This window comes from Carassius carassius, chromosome 18 (assembly GCF_963082965.1).
Source record: "Carassius carassius chromosome 18, fCarCar2.1, whole genome shotgun sequence".
Taxonomy (NCBI): Eukaryota; Metazoa; Chordata; class Actinopteri; order Cypriniformes; family Cyprinidae; genus Carassius; species Carassius carassius.
Window position 1 is genome coordinate 14,208,449 of NC_081772.1, and position 17,888 is coordinate 14,226,336.

General features: G+C 40.3%; 1 protein-coding gene across 6 annotated transcripts; it reads left to right on the top strand.

Annotated features, from left to right (window-relative positions):
- The first annotated feature begins 252 nt into the window (after window positions 1-252).
- On the top strand, window positions 253-13,168 carry LOC132092483 (exocyst complex component 1-like). Of its 6 annotated transcripts, XM_059498724.1 has the most exons (21): window positions 253-407; window positions 945-1,076; window positions 1,168-1,298; window positions 2,249-2,408; window positions 2,683-2,700; window positions 3,318-3,505; window positions 3,760-3,987; window positions 4,670-4,802; window positions 4,896-5,005; window positions 5,193-5,261; window positions 7,038-7,187; window positions 8,181-8,289; window positions 9,439-9,483; window positions 9,945-10,108; window positions 10,553-10,654; window positions 10,740-10,813; window positions 10,904-11,132; window positions 11,203-11,386; window positions 11,980-12,179; window positions 12,332-12,526; window positions 12,632-13,168. In XM_059498724.1, exons 2-21 carry the CDS (start codon window positions 953-955, stop codon window positions 12,782-12,784), a joined length of 2,766 nt encoding a protein of 921 aa, XP_059354707.1. In that variant the 5' UTR covers window positions 253-407; window positions 945-952; the 3' UTR covers window positions 12,785-13,168. The 6 variants fall into 6 exon arrangements, with proteins under 6 accessions (XP_059354707.1, XP_059354709.1, XP_059354710.1 ...); XM_059498726.1 differs by lacking the exon at window positions 9,439-9,483; XM_059498727.1 differs by lacking the exon at window positions 5,193-5,261.
- The last annotated feature ends 4,720 nt before the right edge of the window (window positions 13,169-17,888 follow it).

Below are 17,888 nucleotides of genomic sequence, written 5' to 3' on the forward strand. Positions count from 1 at the left end.
ATATCCAAAGAAAAAAGGGTTTATCTTCAGAGATAAGGATATAAGGAGCTGTTAAACTGTATGGATGACACAAGCTCTGATATATTATTAATCATCGGTTTCACATCATCTTTATATGCACACGAGATCTACTGAATTAAAATCAGTGTCAAATAAATCATAGCTTGCGTTTGTTCTATAATGACAATACACAACAAAGAATGAAGGGACTTTTACTGTAGAAAACACTAACCGGAAGCAGGAAGTTTATATTTACTTTTCTCATTCAGTTTTCGTCTTCACACTGCTATCAGGGCTGGGTTCCTGACAGCTGATGTGATATTATGAAAAAAAGCTTTTATTTTTTAACAAATACAAGTTAAAACGTTAAATAAGGAATTTTCGTTGCTAAATTGGATAAACGTAAGGTAAGTTTCGACAAGTGGTTGCAGTTTATTGGCTTCTCGAAAAGGCCACTGCGCTGTTTGGTGTCAGCTGACCTTTTCATCAAACATTTGTTTTTTATAACAATAAAGGCATCTTAATCTATATACAAATATCGTCACGAAAATCTCAACTCTCCATTTAAGAAAATAATTTTGGCAGTAACTGTATTGAGCAACGGTATTCACGTAATATCCTTATGTCACGTTATATCATGTTAAAGAATAATTATCATATTCATATACTGTGGTATTTTCATTTGAAGGACTCAATGAAGGACAAATGTTCCTTTAGGTTGTCATAAAAGTTTGCCTGCATGTAATGCTTCAGCCAAGTTTGTAATGTCTTATTGTATATTATCTTCAATAATGTATTGACATTTTATAATATGTTGCATACAAAAGGGTTCTCTTTAGATTTTTGAAAGAATAGCACAGTATCAATCATAAGAAGGCCCTTTCAGCTTACATTTGTTTAATGAAAATATTTTTTTGCTGAGCCATTTGTGCTTTTAATTTCAGAAACAAACATGACTGCCATCAAGCACGCCCTTCAGAGGGATATTTTCACTCCCAATGATGAGCGTCTGCTGAGCATCGTCAATGTCTGCAAAGCAGGGAAAAAGAAGAAGAACTGTTTCCTGTGTGCCACAGGTAGAGCACAGACACAGATCCGTGTCAGAGGATGTCTGCAAACCTTTTTTTATTGTTTATTTTTTCTGTCAATTCTTTTTATTGTCATTAGTGACTACAGAGCGCCCGGTGCAGGTGAAGGTGGTGAAAGTGAAAAAAACAGATAAAGGAGATTTCTATAAGAGACAGATGGCATGGGAACTACGCGACCTGACGGAGGTTGATGCCAAAGATGCCAATAAGGTCAGAGGTCATATGTTAAAGGAAATAAATATCAGTAATTAAATATCTATTACTAAATATTATGGATACATAATATACCTGTACCAGATTGCTTATTGGATGAAATTGTATACACTGTTGTTTTATAATTATTTATATACTGGGAAAGTATAAACTTATAAATATTCATTACTATGTTCTTTTGTCCTATATTTTGAATTAACTTTCAGTTTTGATCTATCTATCTATCTATCTATCTATCTATCTATCTATCTATCTATCTATCTATCTATCTATCTATCTTTCTATTTATCTATATATATATCTATATATATCTATATAATTTTTTTTTTTTTTTTAGAATTTTAGTTCAGTTTGGCAAGTTGATGTACCTTTGTCACTTTAATTTTTTTATATTTCTATTGAACCTTATTAACTTATAACTTAATTTTTTTTTTATTTGAGAAATTTTAGTACTTCAACTTATTTTATTTCAGTTAGCTGCCAAAGCAACATTTCTAATTACCTTTTTTTTTAAGTTTAATTTTTTACTTTAAATTTTAATTTAAAATGTTATACTTTTTTTTTATTTAACAAAGACATTTTTATTTTACTTTAGTTTCCAATAATAACACCATTTGGATTATTATAATTTTTTTAAATAATTTAAATTAAATGTGAGATTACCTTTGCCTAACACTCAAACTTTAAAAACACGAATAATTTAATAACATGGTTAAATTTAATCTTTAGCAAAAAAAAAATTAAAAAAATAATACATTTAAATACTATACATAATAAAGTTGTTATACCTAAATTAATATATAGGACTTAAAGTGACTGGATTAACTTTTTATTGTTTTGTATTTAAATTATTCACAGATATTTGGGGGAAGCATGATAATAATTATTTATCGACTTGGTATCGGCCTGAATTTACTGAGCTTATCCTGTACTTCTCCATTCTTTAGGAGAACCCAGAGTTTGACCTTCATTTTGAGAAGGTTTATCGGTGGGTAGCGAGCAGCACTGCAGAGAAGAATTCGTTCATCTCCTGCATCTGGAAGCTGAACCAGCGCTACCTTCGGAAGAAAGTGGAGTTTGTAAACGTCAGTCCACAGCTGCTGGAAGGTGTGGCTCATGGAGAGTAATAGCATGTTGTCAGAAACTACCGATGTACAGTATTTCTAATATGTAATTACCTCACAGTTACCTCCTGTGATAGAACTGTACAGAGCTATTAGATTTGCAGCGGTAGGAACTCAAACTAGTTTCTGTTTCCTGTGGCTACTGCTCTCTCTCTGTCTTTTTCTGAGTGCTCTGAGATTCTGCAATGTGTCTTTTTGAGTGTCCCTTAATGCTTTACCTGATCTGTGCTGTTCTCTCTAAATCTCTTACTGGCCAGAGCTTCCTAAAGCTGAAGGTTTGTACGCTGTTTTGTCTTCCATCTTTCATCCTTCTCCACTAACCTACTCCAGTTTCCAGTTCTCCTTCTATTGTTTCCCCTTCATTAATTGTCTTTCTAACTTCCCATTAATTAATTTGCTTAATCACATATACAGTTACCCACTGCTCACTCTCTAGATTGTGTTTGTGTACATGTGTCACTTACACTGCATTCATGGAGTAGTTTAGTTCATATACTCATATGCACACATACACGACCATTCAAAAGTTTGGGTATGTTTTTATGTTCACCAACATTTATTTCATTAAAAGTACAGTAAAAATAGTCAAATTGTGAATAATTGTTACCATCTTCTATTAGAATGTAATGTCGTTCTATTGTAATCTTACTAGTTTTCTATTATAATATTTTTAAACATGTAATTTATTCATGTGATGGCAAAGCCATTTCAAATATCAAAGGAACATCATTTATTTGAATAATAAAAGTCCTTACTGTCATATAGAATATAGTGTCTTTAAAAAAAAAAAAACAATCTGGCTGACAACAGACTTTTGAATGGTAGCATATAAAGTACTATACATTTGAGGTTAATAAGGGCACTATTTTCATGTTTCTTTCCTTCTTCTCAGAGTCGGTCCCGAGCGGAGAGAGTCAGAGTGTCGCAGGGGGAGATGAGGATGCTCTGGACGATTACCAGGAGCTGAACACCCGTGAGGAGCAGGACATTGAGAGCATGATGGAGGTCTGCGAGTACGCCATTTCCAATGCAGAGGCCTTTGCTGAGAAACTGTCCAGTGAGCTACAGGTCCTAGATGGGGTGAGTATGTTTAATCGTTTTCTGAAGTAAAAACACCGGTGTGTTAGCCTTCGGAGTAGTGGAATGTATTGATTTAACCTGTCATCAGGAGTTTAGAATTAACTTTATCTATATTAAACTGAGTCCCATAATTACAGTCATGATAAATGGGAATTGATTAGAGAATAGCGGATAATATCAAGCAGTCATATCAGAGATAAAACAAGGCTTATTTTTATTACCATGAATCGTAATCTCTGTTCTTCTCTGCTCAGGCTAACATCCAGTCCATCATGGCCTCAGAGAAGCAGGTGAACATCCTGATGCAGCTGCTGGATCAGGCTCTGGCAGAGGTAGACAACATCGAGGGGAAGCTGCTCAGTTATGAGGAGATGCTTCAGAGTGTGAAGGAGCAGATGGACCAGATTTCCCAGAGCAACCGTCTCATCCAGATCAGCAACACCAACAATGGCAAACTACTGGATGAGATCCAGTTCCTCGTGGTATGTTGGGCCACAGTAGAAATAGATCCCAGAAAACATTCCTATGTTGAACAAAACACAGCATTAACATAAGAATTCTAGATAAACTAGACACACATATTCCTTATAACACTTCCACTCTTTAAATGAAAACTGTATGAAATAAGGGATTCCCAAACTTTTTATTTGTCAGAAAAAAACCTTTGACCCCGAACGATTACTGGAAATGTCCCTGAGATTTTAAGTTACACAACGCATTCGCATGTTCAAAGTTCCCTGATAATGATTAATATTTAATCATTTATAGTATGTGTTTTATTTGGAGTTGTTTTAATTCTATTATTATTAATTATAATTTTACATTTTTTATTGAATTAATTATTAGCTTTTGATCAAGACATGCAGTTCCTTCACAGACCCCAGTTTGGGAAACCCTGTATTAAACTGTAAATATAAATACTTTTATTTTGCCTAATGGTGAAATATGATTTACATATATAATTTTTTTTTTTTAATTCTGTATTTTTCTTAATTAACTTATGCTTTTCGGCCAGGGTGAGCAAAGTTGTAGATGTTTCAATTGTGCTTCTCTTTTGTTTGATACTAAAACAAACTCCAATAAAAGATAACTGGCATGATTAGAATTCTGATATGTTCATAATTCTCTCTTTGTTAATATTTTTATTTATTTTTTCCATAAAAGAATTACATGGATCTATCGAAAGGTCACATCAAGGCTTTGCAGGAAGGAGATTTATCTTCTCCTAAGGGTATCGAGGCCTGCATCAACGCGTCTGAGGCTCTGTCACAGTGCATGAACGTGGCACTCAATCCAGGTACTGCTCTCAAACTTCACCCACTGAGTGAAAACAGCACTTAGAGGTGTGCATTAGCAGCATTAATCATGTTTGTGTGGTGTTCTGTGACAGGCCATGATAAGCTGATGGCAGTCAAGCAGCAGCAGCATCTGTTTTCTGAGCTCAGAGACACTTTTGCCCGACGTCTCACCAACCACCTCAACAACGTGTTTGTGCACCAGGTAACATTATTACACACATTACAGGTAAAGAACTTACATAAATGAGGAGTATTAGGGCTTCTTTCCTTCTCCTACGAGTCTTTATCTGCCTCTCTCTGATTGATTCTTTCTCCTGTGTTCCTGTTTGGCCACCAGTCGTGTCTCTCTATATCACTTTACTTCACTGTGCTCTCTGTTCCTCTGTCAGTTCAACCACTTCAGTCACTTCAAAATGAGCATCCCTCAGTTCTATAGGTCGTCCTGTCTGTCACTCCCTGTGAGTACGCCCACTCCAGCACCGTTTGACCCGTCCACTCTAACAGTCACACAACTCCACTTCCTTAAACCTAACTGTCTCATCAATGCTTCTCCCTTCATTTAAGCATGTTCATGTTGATTTAAACCAGACATTCTCATCTTAGGGTTTCTAAGATGATTGCCCCATAAACCTCCCAGCCAACATCATTCTCGTGTTAGAAGCTGAAGATTTAAAGGGGTCTTCATTGCCTTGTTTTGCTCACTCTCCGATGGAATTGTGAGGTGCTCGTGAGAAGACATGGCCTGATCAGCATGCAGTTCCTCTGTGTTTGCTCTTATGATGTGGATGTTTCATAGATGCATTTAGAAGGAACTGCTTGACTGTGAGAATAACACTACTGCTGGTTTGGTAGCAATGTTCATAGATTCATGAGGCTTGGTGATTTTTGCTCGACTAATTACTGTTTGAGCTTGGTGTCACTGTAATATAACAGCAACCTTTTTTGTGGGAGTAGGGCTGGGTGTTTATGCAGATTTCCTGATTCGATTTAATTCTAATTAACAAACTCTCGATATGCCTCTGTAATGATGTCAGTTTTCTCTTCCATGGGGAGTGATATTCTGTTTTTTGCTAATTCTGGTATCAGTTTTAGACTGATTCACTGAGAATCAGGCTACACTGGTTGTACTGTATATTTTTAGTTAACCAGTTCATAGTCATTTGTTTGTAAATCAGACCTCACTGGTCATGCTGTATGACAATCGACAAACTAAATATTTTTTTCAAACGAATATAATTAATATTTGCTTTATTCATTTGCTCACTATCATATTCATGTCTTTTCACTGTGTGCCGTATTGAGTGTTACCGTTGCATTATTTGATAAAATATGATTCTCAATGCACACAGACTTCCCAGATTACAGAGTGCTCTGTTAGTTACAGTGTTTACTTCCTTTTTATTTATGTTTTTAAAAATATTTATTTATTTGTGAAAAATACCCTAATAGGATCACAGAATCAAGAAGTTGTTGTTTTTTTAATTCATTTTCAAATTATTTTAATTTTCTTAAATATTAATATTATAATATATACAAAAATCTAATTAATATTTAAGAAATTTGAAATAATTTGAATTTAATGTATTGTATATATTAATTTAAATACTGCATGTGTATGTATCGGTGTGTATATATACATGCATACAGTGTGTGTGTGTGTATATATATATATATATGTGTGTATATATGTATGTATGTGTACATATACACACACATAAATATTTGCATCAGCTGTCAAAAAACAGTGTCAGCTGACCACTATTTTTAATATACTGAAAATTAACCAGTTCATAAGTCATTTGTTCATGAATCAGACTGCACTGTTCACTTTGTATGTTTTTGATATACTAAAAAGGATCGGTTTTAAAAAAAAGTCATTTTTTTCCATGAATGAGATGCATTTTGCATTCAACCACGTTTGATCATAAAATATATTTTTTGCCATTATTTTGCGGTACCAGTTGCATCACATTCAATGCAAATTGCGAACAGATGTTCGTAACGTATGACTTGTAAAATGTTTAACACAGCCACTGAAAAAAAAAAGTCGTAAAGCAAACAAACACCAAATTCAACAAATGAAGATCCTGATTATTTGGAAAATCTGTATTTTTCCCCAGCCCTATGTGGGAGTGAAAGTGTGTGTGTTCCTTAATATTAACTCGCTTGGACAGTGAAGTATTCTCATACTGGGTTTCCACTCACTGAGTGTGTCTGTGTGTTTGTGTTTGTAGGGACACGATCAGAGCTCCACACTGTCACAGCACACAGCTGAGCTGACACTACCCAAACACAGCCCTCTGCACAGAGACCTGCTCAGATACGCCAAGCTCATGGAGTGGCTGAAAAACACCCAGAGAGAGAAATATGATGGTCTTTCCAGGGTAAGTGTTTATGACTTCCATCACTGCATTGATTATCACAGTAAATGCTATCATGACACGTGTCAGATAACAAAAGCATTCAGTCACGTTTGTACAAATTATTCCATCTTGATAAAGTCATAAAAGTGAATGGAAACCCTAATCGATGAACTGTGTGACAAAAGTCAAGGATAAAAACAGGATGTTTAATTAGAAAAATAAGGTGGGACTTTATTTAATTTTCTCTTAAAAAAAGTGGGTGTTCCATAGAAATCAGAATACCAGCGTACCGGTAAATGTGAATATAAACACTTATTATAGGCGTACAGTAATGATTCAGGATAAGACAACACACATTTGAAAGATAGTATAATGATGTATTATATCATTATATCTTTTTGTTTTTTTACATTTTGAACAAAAAGTTACAGTGTACCTTTAATTGAACGATCAGTCCCATTATTGCTCTATGTTATAAAGTATTGTATGTTTTAACAGTTAAAATCACCAACAGTCAGTTACTGCAACCATTAAAATGCCATTATAATAATACTGCAATATATTATCCTGGGAGCCAATGGTTTTCCTTTAGAAAAGCAATGTCTTAGCGAAGGAAAATAGCAGTTATATTTAATTTTAGCTTTGCTCAGACTTGATAGTACTGCTAATGTTACTCTACAAACATTAGACCCAATAAATTCAGGGGCAAGACCATATTTAAGGGTTTATTCAGAGCGATTCGTCCTTTTCTGATCCTCACTCAGTGCTAATGTGATTCCCAAATGTTTTAGATGCATTTATCTCTGTTCTCTATTATTAAACTGTCTTTAAAATCCAAATTTGATGGCAGACTTGGCGTGGATGTTGCTGTATGTATGCCATTAATGTTCCCTCTGTCTCATTTCCTGGGATCTTTCTACCTTCCTCTAAATGAGAAAATTGCTGACAAATAAAAAAATCTAAATTTGGTAAAATTCCTAGTCCTCCCTTATTTTATTTGTATTTTTTTTATAGACCTATGTGGATTACATGACCCGATTGTATGAGCGGGAAATTAAGGACTTCTTTGAAGTGGCAAAGATCAAAATGGCTGGCACTAGTAAGGATGGGAAAGGAAAATTTGGTAAGACCTCTTTTTTTTTTTTTTTTTTTTGTTTATCAGGAAACCAACTCTTGGAAAGGGATTTTTGTCCATGCTGTTTCTTCAGTCTATGTATGCTATATGCTTGTGTATGTTGTGTGTTGTCTATGTGTGTGTGTGGTGTTTGTGATATGTTTTATTTTGCACTAATTTTACACTACATGACAAACACATAGTTTCGACAGAGCTGAATTTAAAGTATCCAATACAATTATCTAGTAAAATCATTGAGATGTCAGGCATTGCTTGTTTCTGATATGATGGTGTGCAACGTCACGTTTTCATTGTAATGTTCTGACATGTGCGGCAAGGCCCACAGAGTGTGTACTATTATTACACATGGCATTAAATGCATACTAGAGGCATGACAACCAAAGTATTCTGTGGACAAAAAATGCATAAGATTTCAGGATGTTTAGAACAATGTAGTGCATTTTCACAAAATACTTCCAAATGGTATAAAGATGGACTGCAAAAGTTTGGGCTTGGTAAATTATTCTGTATTTTTAGATGTATTAAATATGAATTGAAATTGTATTTATATCCTATCATTTATATATATTTTTGGAAACTAGGGTTGGGCATTTTTTCCCTAAACCATTAGCGTCACATTAAAACTTTGCGTTAAATAAAAAAAAAAAAAGAAAACCCAGTAATTTCAAAAACCTCTCTCACTCCATTGTGCCCCATTGAACTGTTTTTATTTCTGATGACTGCAATGTCATATTAAATAAAATTAATATATAATTTTAATGTCATGAGTCCCTATTTTTGCATCTTTCATGATTGATCACTGCTGTCATTTCCAAGTACTCCGTCACTTGTGCCCATCCCTACTGGAAACATTCATCCATGCTTATGCTGGTAAACTTCCAGGTGTTAATAAGACGTTCCCCTTGTTTCAAAAGCTTGCATTAGCAGTCCAATTCTCAACTTTTTCCTCCACGTCATGAAATAAAATAAGGTTTTTGTTTCCAAATGGCCAAAGAGCCCGAAGCCTAAATTCAGCCACTGCAGTGCATGTCATATTTGAAAACTTTGACCTTTAACCCCTAACTCTGGCACCATGCTGCATGATGTAAGCCTAACGTGTCTCTGTCTCTGATGCCTGCCTTTCTAACCGGCCACCAGCCACGCTTCCGCGGAAAGAGAGTGCCCTCAAACAGGAGGTGGAGAGTAAGTATCAGCGCCACATGCCACGCCTATCCCATAATGCCTTGCTTCCTCTTAGTCAAAAGGCATCTCTTCCTCAAAAGCACAGTAATCCATTCTATTATCTTCAGTTTCAATGTTTCATGGTTATGCAAAACATGTCTTTTCAGTCTTGAGTTACATGCACCCTTTTAAGGATTTTATAATACCTTACTCACGTTCCTTAATCAATACTAACCTCAAACATGTCTACTGATTAATCAGAAATTAAAATGTTTAATGTTAATGCATCAGGGGTTTGGGGGGATGGGTGGGTTGATTATGTAATCTTGTCGTAAAGGGTTGCATGTATACTGTGACCCCTTTCAGATCAACATGTACTTTAAAAGGTAAGCTTAATAACCCATATAGAAAGGTGATTGTAATGTAAATGAATTTTGACTTGTATGTTTTACATCCAGTTCATGTTCTGATGGTCTCTCCAGGCCTGCATGGGAGCTCTGGGAAGCTTACAGGCTCCACATCAAGTCTGAATAAACTTGCTGTGAGCAGCTCCAACAGTAGGCGCTCTCAGTCATCGTCTCTGCTTGATATGGGCAACATGTCTGCCTCTGACCTGGACGTAGCAGACAGGACAAGGTTTGATAAGGTGCACCACCGCTAAAACTTGGGGATCGTTTCGGCCCATGTTTAAAATCCTGATTGGTTCGAAATTGTCTTTAAATTCTTTAATTTGTTGTGCAAAGTATTTTTTTTAATTTAATTTATGAAATGTAATTTCTTTATCCATGCATTAATTTCAAAAGTAATAGTTAAGACTTATTATTAGAATGATTTCTGAAGGATCATGTGACACTGATAAGTGAAGTAATGGTTGCTGAAACTTCTCCTTTGGCATCACAGAAGCAAATAACATTTGAAATATATTCAAATAGAAAATAGTCATTTTAAATTGTAATAATTTTTCACAATATTACTATTTGTACTATATCTTAAATGCAGACTTGGTGAGCATTAAATCTAGCTAACGCTACACTTTTGAATGATAGTGTACATATGCCCATTGAAGGCCCTTCTTTGTGTTGTTTTCTAGATTTTTGAGCAGGTCTTGAGTGAGCTAGAGCCACTGTGTCTGGCTGAACAGGACTTTATCAGCAAGTTCTTCAAACTGCAGCAAAATCCCACACTAGCTCAGGTGAGTATCAGAAACAATACAGACTCAGATCTATGTGTGTATTGTATTTATGTGTGTTTTAATGATGTTATAAATCCCTAATTAGGCAGAGAATGTGGATGACAGCGATGGAACGGTTCACTCCAGACCCCTCAGTGAACACAGACATTCAATATCTGAGTGAGTGACTGTTTTCTAAACCTCTTAGTTCATTCACATCTGTTTTGAAGCAGATTATAAAAACTGATCATACATCCATTTCTCTTGCAGAAAGGACATGGTTCGGATGATGATGAATAAGATCTTTCAGAGCATTGAGACAGAGCTGAACAGTCTGATAGCTTTAGGTGATAAGATAGACAGCTTCAACTCTCTCTACATGCTGGTAAAGATGAGTCACCATGTCTGGACGGCCGAAAATGTTGATCCTGCATCCTATCTCAGCACAACGCTGGGCAATGTGCTAGTCACTGTCAAGAGAAACTTTGATAAATGCATTGTAAGTGGAGCTCATGTCAAGCATTGTTTGATGTATTGATAGCAAGACCAACAAACCAATCTTCTTTTAGTCTGGACAGATTCGTCAGATGGAGGAGGTGAAGATTTCTAAGAAGAGTAAAGTGGGCATCCTACCATTTGTCACCGGTTTTGAGGAGTTTGCTAAGCTAGCTGAGGCTATTTTCCGAAATGCAGAAAGACGGGGTGATCTGGATAAGGCCTACATTAAACTCATCAGAGCTGTCTTCAGTAATGGTGAGGATCATAACCAACGGGACATCTCATACGTTTGTTAATTCATAACTAGTTGTGAGAATGTGCTAAAAGCCCTAAATATCTTGAAATGCTGCTTTTCAGGCTTATTTGTTTAGTCTTTTTTTTATATAAAGAGAAAGAAAAAATGATAGCATGATAGATGCGTAATTGAGGCATTGCAAGAGTGTTAATTTTATACTTCTACACATCATTTATTATTATTTTGTATTTTTAACAAATATTTGTTATATTTTGATATATGAAATCAAAATAGAAATACTATATTTGCAGTTTAGTTCATTTTGCATATAGTTTAATATATTTTTTGTTCAGTTTTAGTCATTTGAGTTCTTCAGCTTAAACATATTTTATTATAGCAGCATTTCACAATTTTTAATCAAATTATTAATATTTTATTTCAGCTTGATTTCAAGTGCTGAAAACCAATAACAACACTGTTGAGAACCATCCATTAATAGAGAATGTAACTCATCATTCCCATTTACATTTTCAGTGTTTGCAGTTCTGCTTTCAATTTTGTTTTAAACCCTCTTGTTCATCTGATTGGTCTCTTTCTGTTTGCATATCCATAGTGGAGAAAGTGGCCAATGAGAGCCAGAAAACTCCACGTGATGTGGTGATGATGGAGAACTTCCACCATATCTTCTCAACACTGTCCAGCCTCAAGATCTCCTGTCTGGACGCAGAGAGAAAGGACGCCAAGCAGAAATACACAGAACACCTGCAGTCCTACGTCATCAACTCACTGGGCCAACCGCTAGAGAAACTTAATGTAAGCCAAATCTTCATGGAGACCAAGTTTGAACATCCATGTAAATGACCATTTTAGAAATGAAACTAAAATATGTTTGGACTGTAAAATGTAATTGGATTCTTCAGCCTTTATGTGCATGGACCATTTTTAATTTTCTTTCCAATTTGCAGCATTTCTTTGAGGGAGTGGAGGCGCGTGTAGCTCAGGGTGTCCGTGAAGAGGAAGTGAGCTACCAACTGGCCTTCAATAAACAGGAACTGCGTAAGGTTATTAAAGAATACCCTGGGAAGGAGGTGAAAAAGGGACTGGACAACCTTTACAGGAAGGTGGATAAGCACCTGTGTGAAGAGGAGAGTCTGTTACAGGTGAGTAAAGCTAGAGGAAAATAACACTAAATGGCTAAATTAAATGGCATCTATAATGTTTTTGCGATTCTTGAGTGTGAATGTGAATTTTGATTTGTTCACTAGGTTGTGTGGCACTCCATGCAAGACGAGTTTATTCGGCAGTACAAGCACTTTGAGGGCCTGATAAACCGCTGCTACCCGGGGTCAGGGATCACCATGGAGTTTACCATTCAAGATATGTTGGAGTACTTCTCCAGTATCGCTCAGTCCCACTAAAACAGGAAATGTAACAATTGTGAAATTGAATGAAAAGTGCTGTGTGTGAAAGGGAAAGAGAATGAGTGCTTACATTGTGTATATACAGTGCAGCTGTGTCATAAACACTGGAACCCTGTTTGTAACATGCAAATTGTGTTTCTGTTGTTACTCATTTCATTGTTTATTTTTTGAAAACCATAATTGCTTTATAACACATTAGTGTAGTGAATCGCAAATAACTGAACTCTCTTATTACTTGAACAAAACCTAAAACACTAAAAATATGTTTGCTGATTTTTCATGTGCATGAATGCTGATGAGTATATCATACCATATCAACACGTAAAAAAAAAGAAAGGCCTGGAGTCATATGTAAAAAAATAAAGTATACTTTCATTTTAAGCTCATTTTCTTTTCTTCTTGTTCTTGATTGTGATTTTTGATTATAAAACAGATTATCATTGTGGTGTGGAATTCCCCAGCCAGGCTACAGCTACGCAAACTACGTATTCTTGACTGGATAATCAATGTCTCGCTAGTAAAGTTTTGATGGATGAAGACTGCAATCAAAGACAAATGCAATGGCGACCACTTAAAAATGATTTTACTAAAAAAAATTCTTGTTGTGTTTGCGAAGGACTCAATAATCACACCGTGTAGCTTTGTTTATGTTGCCGTTTATCAACTGACGTGAAACTTACATTCTACGACCTTTGCCGTAAATCAATGCCATAACCTTTAAAGGCACAGTAACCTGTCACTCGCAGTGCATAACCAAACATAGTCCAACGGGACCCAATGCTGAACATTTTCAGACATAACATTTTCCCCCCACCCCCCTGGAAACTGTAACATAACTTTTAACCCACATTCCCCAGTGTCACTCACTATCACCCTGTCACATAGTCCCCATGCCAGACAGGCGGGACCCTCATTCTCTGAGGGCGTGCTGGCCGTGAAAAGGCGTCAGGCAATGCTGGTGGATTACCCCCCAACCGGTTAGCTCTTGGCCTAGGCTGCCAACCCAGAGCCGCTGCTGTGGACAGAGGTGATGCAGGTGCTGAGGGAGCTGCGACTCTGTGCAGGCGGTTCGAGTGCCAACGAGTCCCATTCTCCAGTCTATAAGTGGCCGGCCCCAACTTCTTAGTCACCCTCAGGGGTTCTGACCAGTATGACTGTAGCTTATTTTGGCGGTGGAGGTGTTTGATCCTGACCCAAACCCCTGGAGAAAGTGAGGGGATCTGCACTCTGTGCGTGGCATCAAACCTCTCTTTCATCCGAGCCTGTGAACCTTTTACCTGAGCTCTGGCTTCCTGGAGCCCTGGGCTCCCACGAGCAGGAGCTGGCTCAGCTCTCAAGCAGTCCAGTGGTTGCTTTAGTTCACGCCCAATCATGAGCAATGCAGGTGACACTCCCGTGGTGGAATGCTTGGATGCCCGGATGGTCAGGAGAGTTTGGTTGAGTGCATCGCTGAAGGTTTTCCCTTCCTCCAGACAGGCTCTGATTCCATTTTTGAGAGTTTTGTTCAGTCTTTCCACCCCCCCATTACTCTCCGGGTGATACACTGCCGTCCTGATGTGCTTGATGGACCGTACCGTGAGGAACTCCATAAACTCTCCAGACACAAATTGGGGCCCGTTATCCGTTGTGATGACCCTGGGGAGGCCCCAGCGCCCAAACAGTTTGTCCAGGCGGTCGATGATGGAGTGAGCAGTGATGGAGCTCAGCTGAAAAACCTCTGGCCACTTCGAATGAAGGTCGTGCACAACCAGCAGGTAGCGAGCGTGAGCCGGTGCCCCGTGGAGTTCTCCACAGAGGTCGATCTGAATATGTTCCCAGGGTGAGGACGGCCAAGAGGTCAGGGTGAGAGGAGCTGTGGCAGGCTGACCAGTTTTCCCACTCAGGAGGCAGCAAGCGCAGTTACGTACCAGCTCCTCAACATCCGAGTCTATGTGGGGCCACCACACTGTGTCACAGCAGCGCTGCTTCACCTTAACCACCCCCAGGTGCCCCTCATGCGCCATGTGTAGCACTCTGGGCCTGAGAATTTCAGGAACGACCGCACGGTGGCCACGGGCCAGGCACACCGCTCCCCAGCAGGAGAGCTCGTTGCGGAAGCGGTAATAGGGGAGCAGTCTGTCATCTACTTTGGCAGGCCAGCCGTCCTGGACGTAGGTACGGAGAGTTGTGAGGGCCTCGTCAGCAGCTGAGGCCTGCTGCAGCTCCGCCAGAGTGACTACTGAACTGAGAGGCCCATGCAGGATGTGGACCCAGTCTTCATCGCTCTCTGTGTCTGATGTCACCCCGCCTGCATCTTTCGTCACCGACACAGCTCTAGACAGGAGGTCGGCCACCGTGTTGGCCCGCCCAGGCATAAACTCCAGACTGAAGTTATACTGGTTCAGCCTGTCAGCCCACCTTAGCAGTCTCATGGGCCTGTGCCCCGAGCCTTGAGTCGCCAGCAGTGCCGTCAGCGCTTGGTGGTCTGTGCGGATGGTAAAAGGCCTCCCATATAGGTAAACATGCCAGCGTTCGCATGCCCACAGGCAGGCCAGGGCCTCCCTCTCCCCCACCGAATACTTCTGCTCAGCTGTAGTAAGTGCCCGTGAGGCGAAAGCCACCGGGCGTTCCACCCCCTCTTGAGTCTGGGAGAGCACAGCGCCTAGCGCCACCCCGGAGGCGTCGCAGGTGACCATGGTGGGCAAGGTCAAGCTGAAATGGGTCAGTGTGGGTGGGGACGTGAGCTGCCGTTTGATGATGCGCACAGCTTCGTGGCAGAGCCGGCTGTCCAGTCCCAGGTAACATCCTTCCTGAGCAGCCGGCGCAGGGGGGCCGTTGAGTCAGAGTAGTGTGGCATGAATCTGAGGTAGTAGGCGGCCATCCCCAGGAAGGAAGACAGCTGGGATGGCGACTGCGGGTCTGGTAGGGACAGAATGGCCTCAGTGTGTGACATTATCGGGGCGATGCCCTCTTTTGAGAGCCTGAAACCCAGGAACTCGACCTCCTCAACACCGAACATGCATTTCTCAGAGTTCAGTGTGACCCCATGCTGTTCGAAACGCTGAAAGACCTGCTCCAGGCGATCATCATGCAGTGTGGTCGAGGGCGCATGCACCACCACGTCATCTAGGTAGATGGAGACACCCTGGATACCAGCCAATATGAGTGACATTATCTTCTGAAAACAGCTCGGGGCTGATGACAGTCCAAATGCCATGCGTTTAAATCTGAAAACCCCCACGTGCGTGACAAACGCTGTAAGGTCCATGCTGGCCGGTGCTAGAGGAACCTGCAGGTAGCCGTTACGTAAGTCCATCTTACTGAAAACAATGGAGCCGTGGAAATGGCTAGTGAGCTCCTCCGCCGTTGGTAGGGGGTACTTATCAGGAATGATGGCTTTGTTAACGTCTGTGAGGTCGACACAGAGTCGCAGTCCGCCCCCTTTTCTCTTGGCTATCACCAGGTTAGACACCCACGGCGAGGCATCGACGGGCTCTATAACGTCCGCCTCCACCAGGCGATGCAGCTCGGCCTCCACCGCGTCACGGAGAGCCAGGGGGATGCGCCGTAGGGGCTGGATAACAGGGCGGACTGCCAGGTCAACAGTGGGCTGGTGTACAAATCCAGTCATGTGGCCCAGGCCGTTGAATAGTTGTGGGTAGCGGTCAGACCAGGAGGTGGCAACCTGCAGGACATGCAGGCCCCTAGCATCACTCACAGTAAAACCCAGGGCAAGGAACAAGTCTAGGCCCATAATGTTAGCTCCCTTCCGGGTAATACAGAACTTGGTGGCAGGCGCACATTGTTGATCATATCTGACGGGAAGGCAGGCCACACCCAGAGTAGAGATGGGAAAATGGCCGTAGCCTAACAGGGGTTTAGCCGCTGCTTCCAGAGGCACGTGACTGAAGAAGCGGTCATATGTACATTTGTTCAGGATTGACACTTTAGCGCCTGTGTCCACGAGGAGTGGAATGAGAGCTGTGCCCACATGGCAAGTGCAGAGCTTGAACGAAGGCTGTGAGGTCTGTACAGTGTTTATGGGAACAGCAGCAGTATCATGGCAAGCTGGAGAGGAGCGACAGCAGCGTGCAAAATGGTTCAACTTGTTGCAGTTACGACAACGTTTTCCCTGGGCAGGGCATGACTGATCTCTGGTTGCATGTTTAGGGGAACCACAGTTGCTACAGCTTTTGTGCCCACTCTCCCTGGGCCCCCTGTCCACTCTCTGTACGTCCAAACTGTCACTCACCCTGTCAGCCGCAGCTGCCGTCCCTGTATGCTGAACTGATGGTGGTGATGACGTCACAGGCTCGTGCGCAGCGCGGCCGAACTTGCGCGCCTCCATTAGAGCCGTTTCCAACTGCTTCCCAATTACTAAAGCGTCCGCTAGTGTCGTGGAGTCTGGCTCTAGTAAAAGTCTCTCCCTCAGTTGGTTACATGACGTTTTCTCTATTAACTGGTCAACTATAAGTCCATCCTCCAAAGCCCCAAACTCACAAAGTCTAGCCAGCTCACGTAATGCTGATACATAGTGGGCAACGGTCTCACCCGGCGTTTGTGTCCTCTGACGAAACTCAAAACGGTGCATCCGCCGGCTTCTTCCAGAGCTGAAGTGAGCCTTCAAGGCGGCCGTGGCTGTGACGTACTTATCATCCGATAAGGTAAGCGTGGCGAAGATTCGCTGTCCTTCCTGCCCGAGGCAATGGCGCAGAAGCGCGCACTTCCTCGCCTCCGCTAGATCCGAGTGTCCTAAAGCCAGCAAATAATCCTCAAACGACGCCAGCCAGCGATCCCAGGGAACAGCTGGATCACCGGGAACAGGTAGGAAAGGTGGCGGAGGTGGTAGGACAAGTTCAGACATCCTCGTTCGCCAATTGTTGTGTTTGCGAAGGACTCAATAATCACACCGTGTAGCTTTGTTTATGTTGCCGTTTATCAACTGACGTGAAACTTACATTCTACGACCTTTGCCGTAAATCAATGCCATAACCTTTAAAGGCACAGTAACCTGTCACTCGCAGTGCATAACCAAACATAGTCCAACGGGACCCAATGCTGAACATTTTCAGACATAACAATTCTCATCGTCATTTTTAAAAAAAAATCTGTTTTCTTTGCC

Bases quoted from the DNA above. Each gene is read 5' to 3' on its own strand.
- LOC132092483 (XM_059498724.1), top strand. From the start codon at position 953: ATGACTGCCATCAAGCACGCCCTTCAGAGGGATATTTTCACTCCCAAT. The intron at 1,077-1,167 runs GTAGAGCACAGA...TATTGTCATTAG, and splicing joins CTGTTTCCTGTGTGCCACAG to TGACTACAGAGCGCCCGGTG. The intron at 12,180-12,331 runs GTAAGCCAAATC...TCCAATTTGCAG, and splicing joins AACCGCTAGAGAAACTTAAT to CATTTCTTTGAGGGAGTGGA.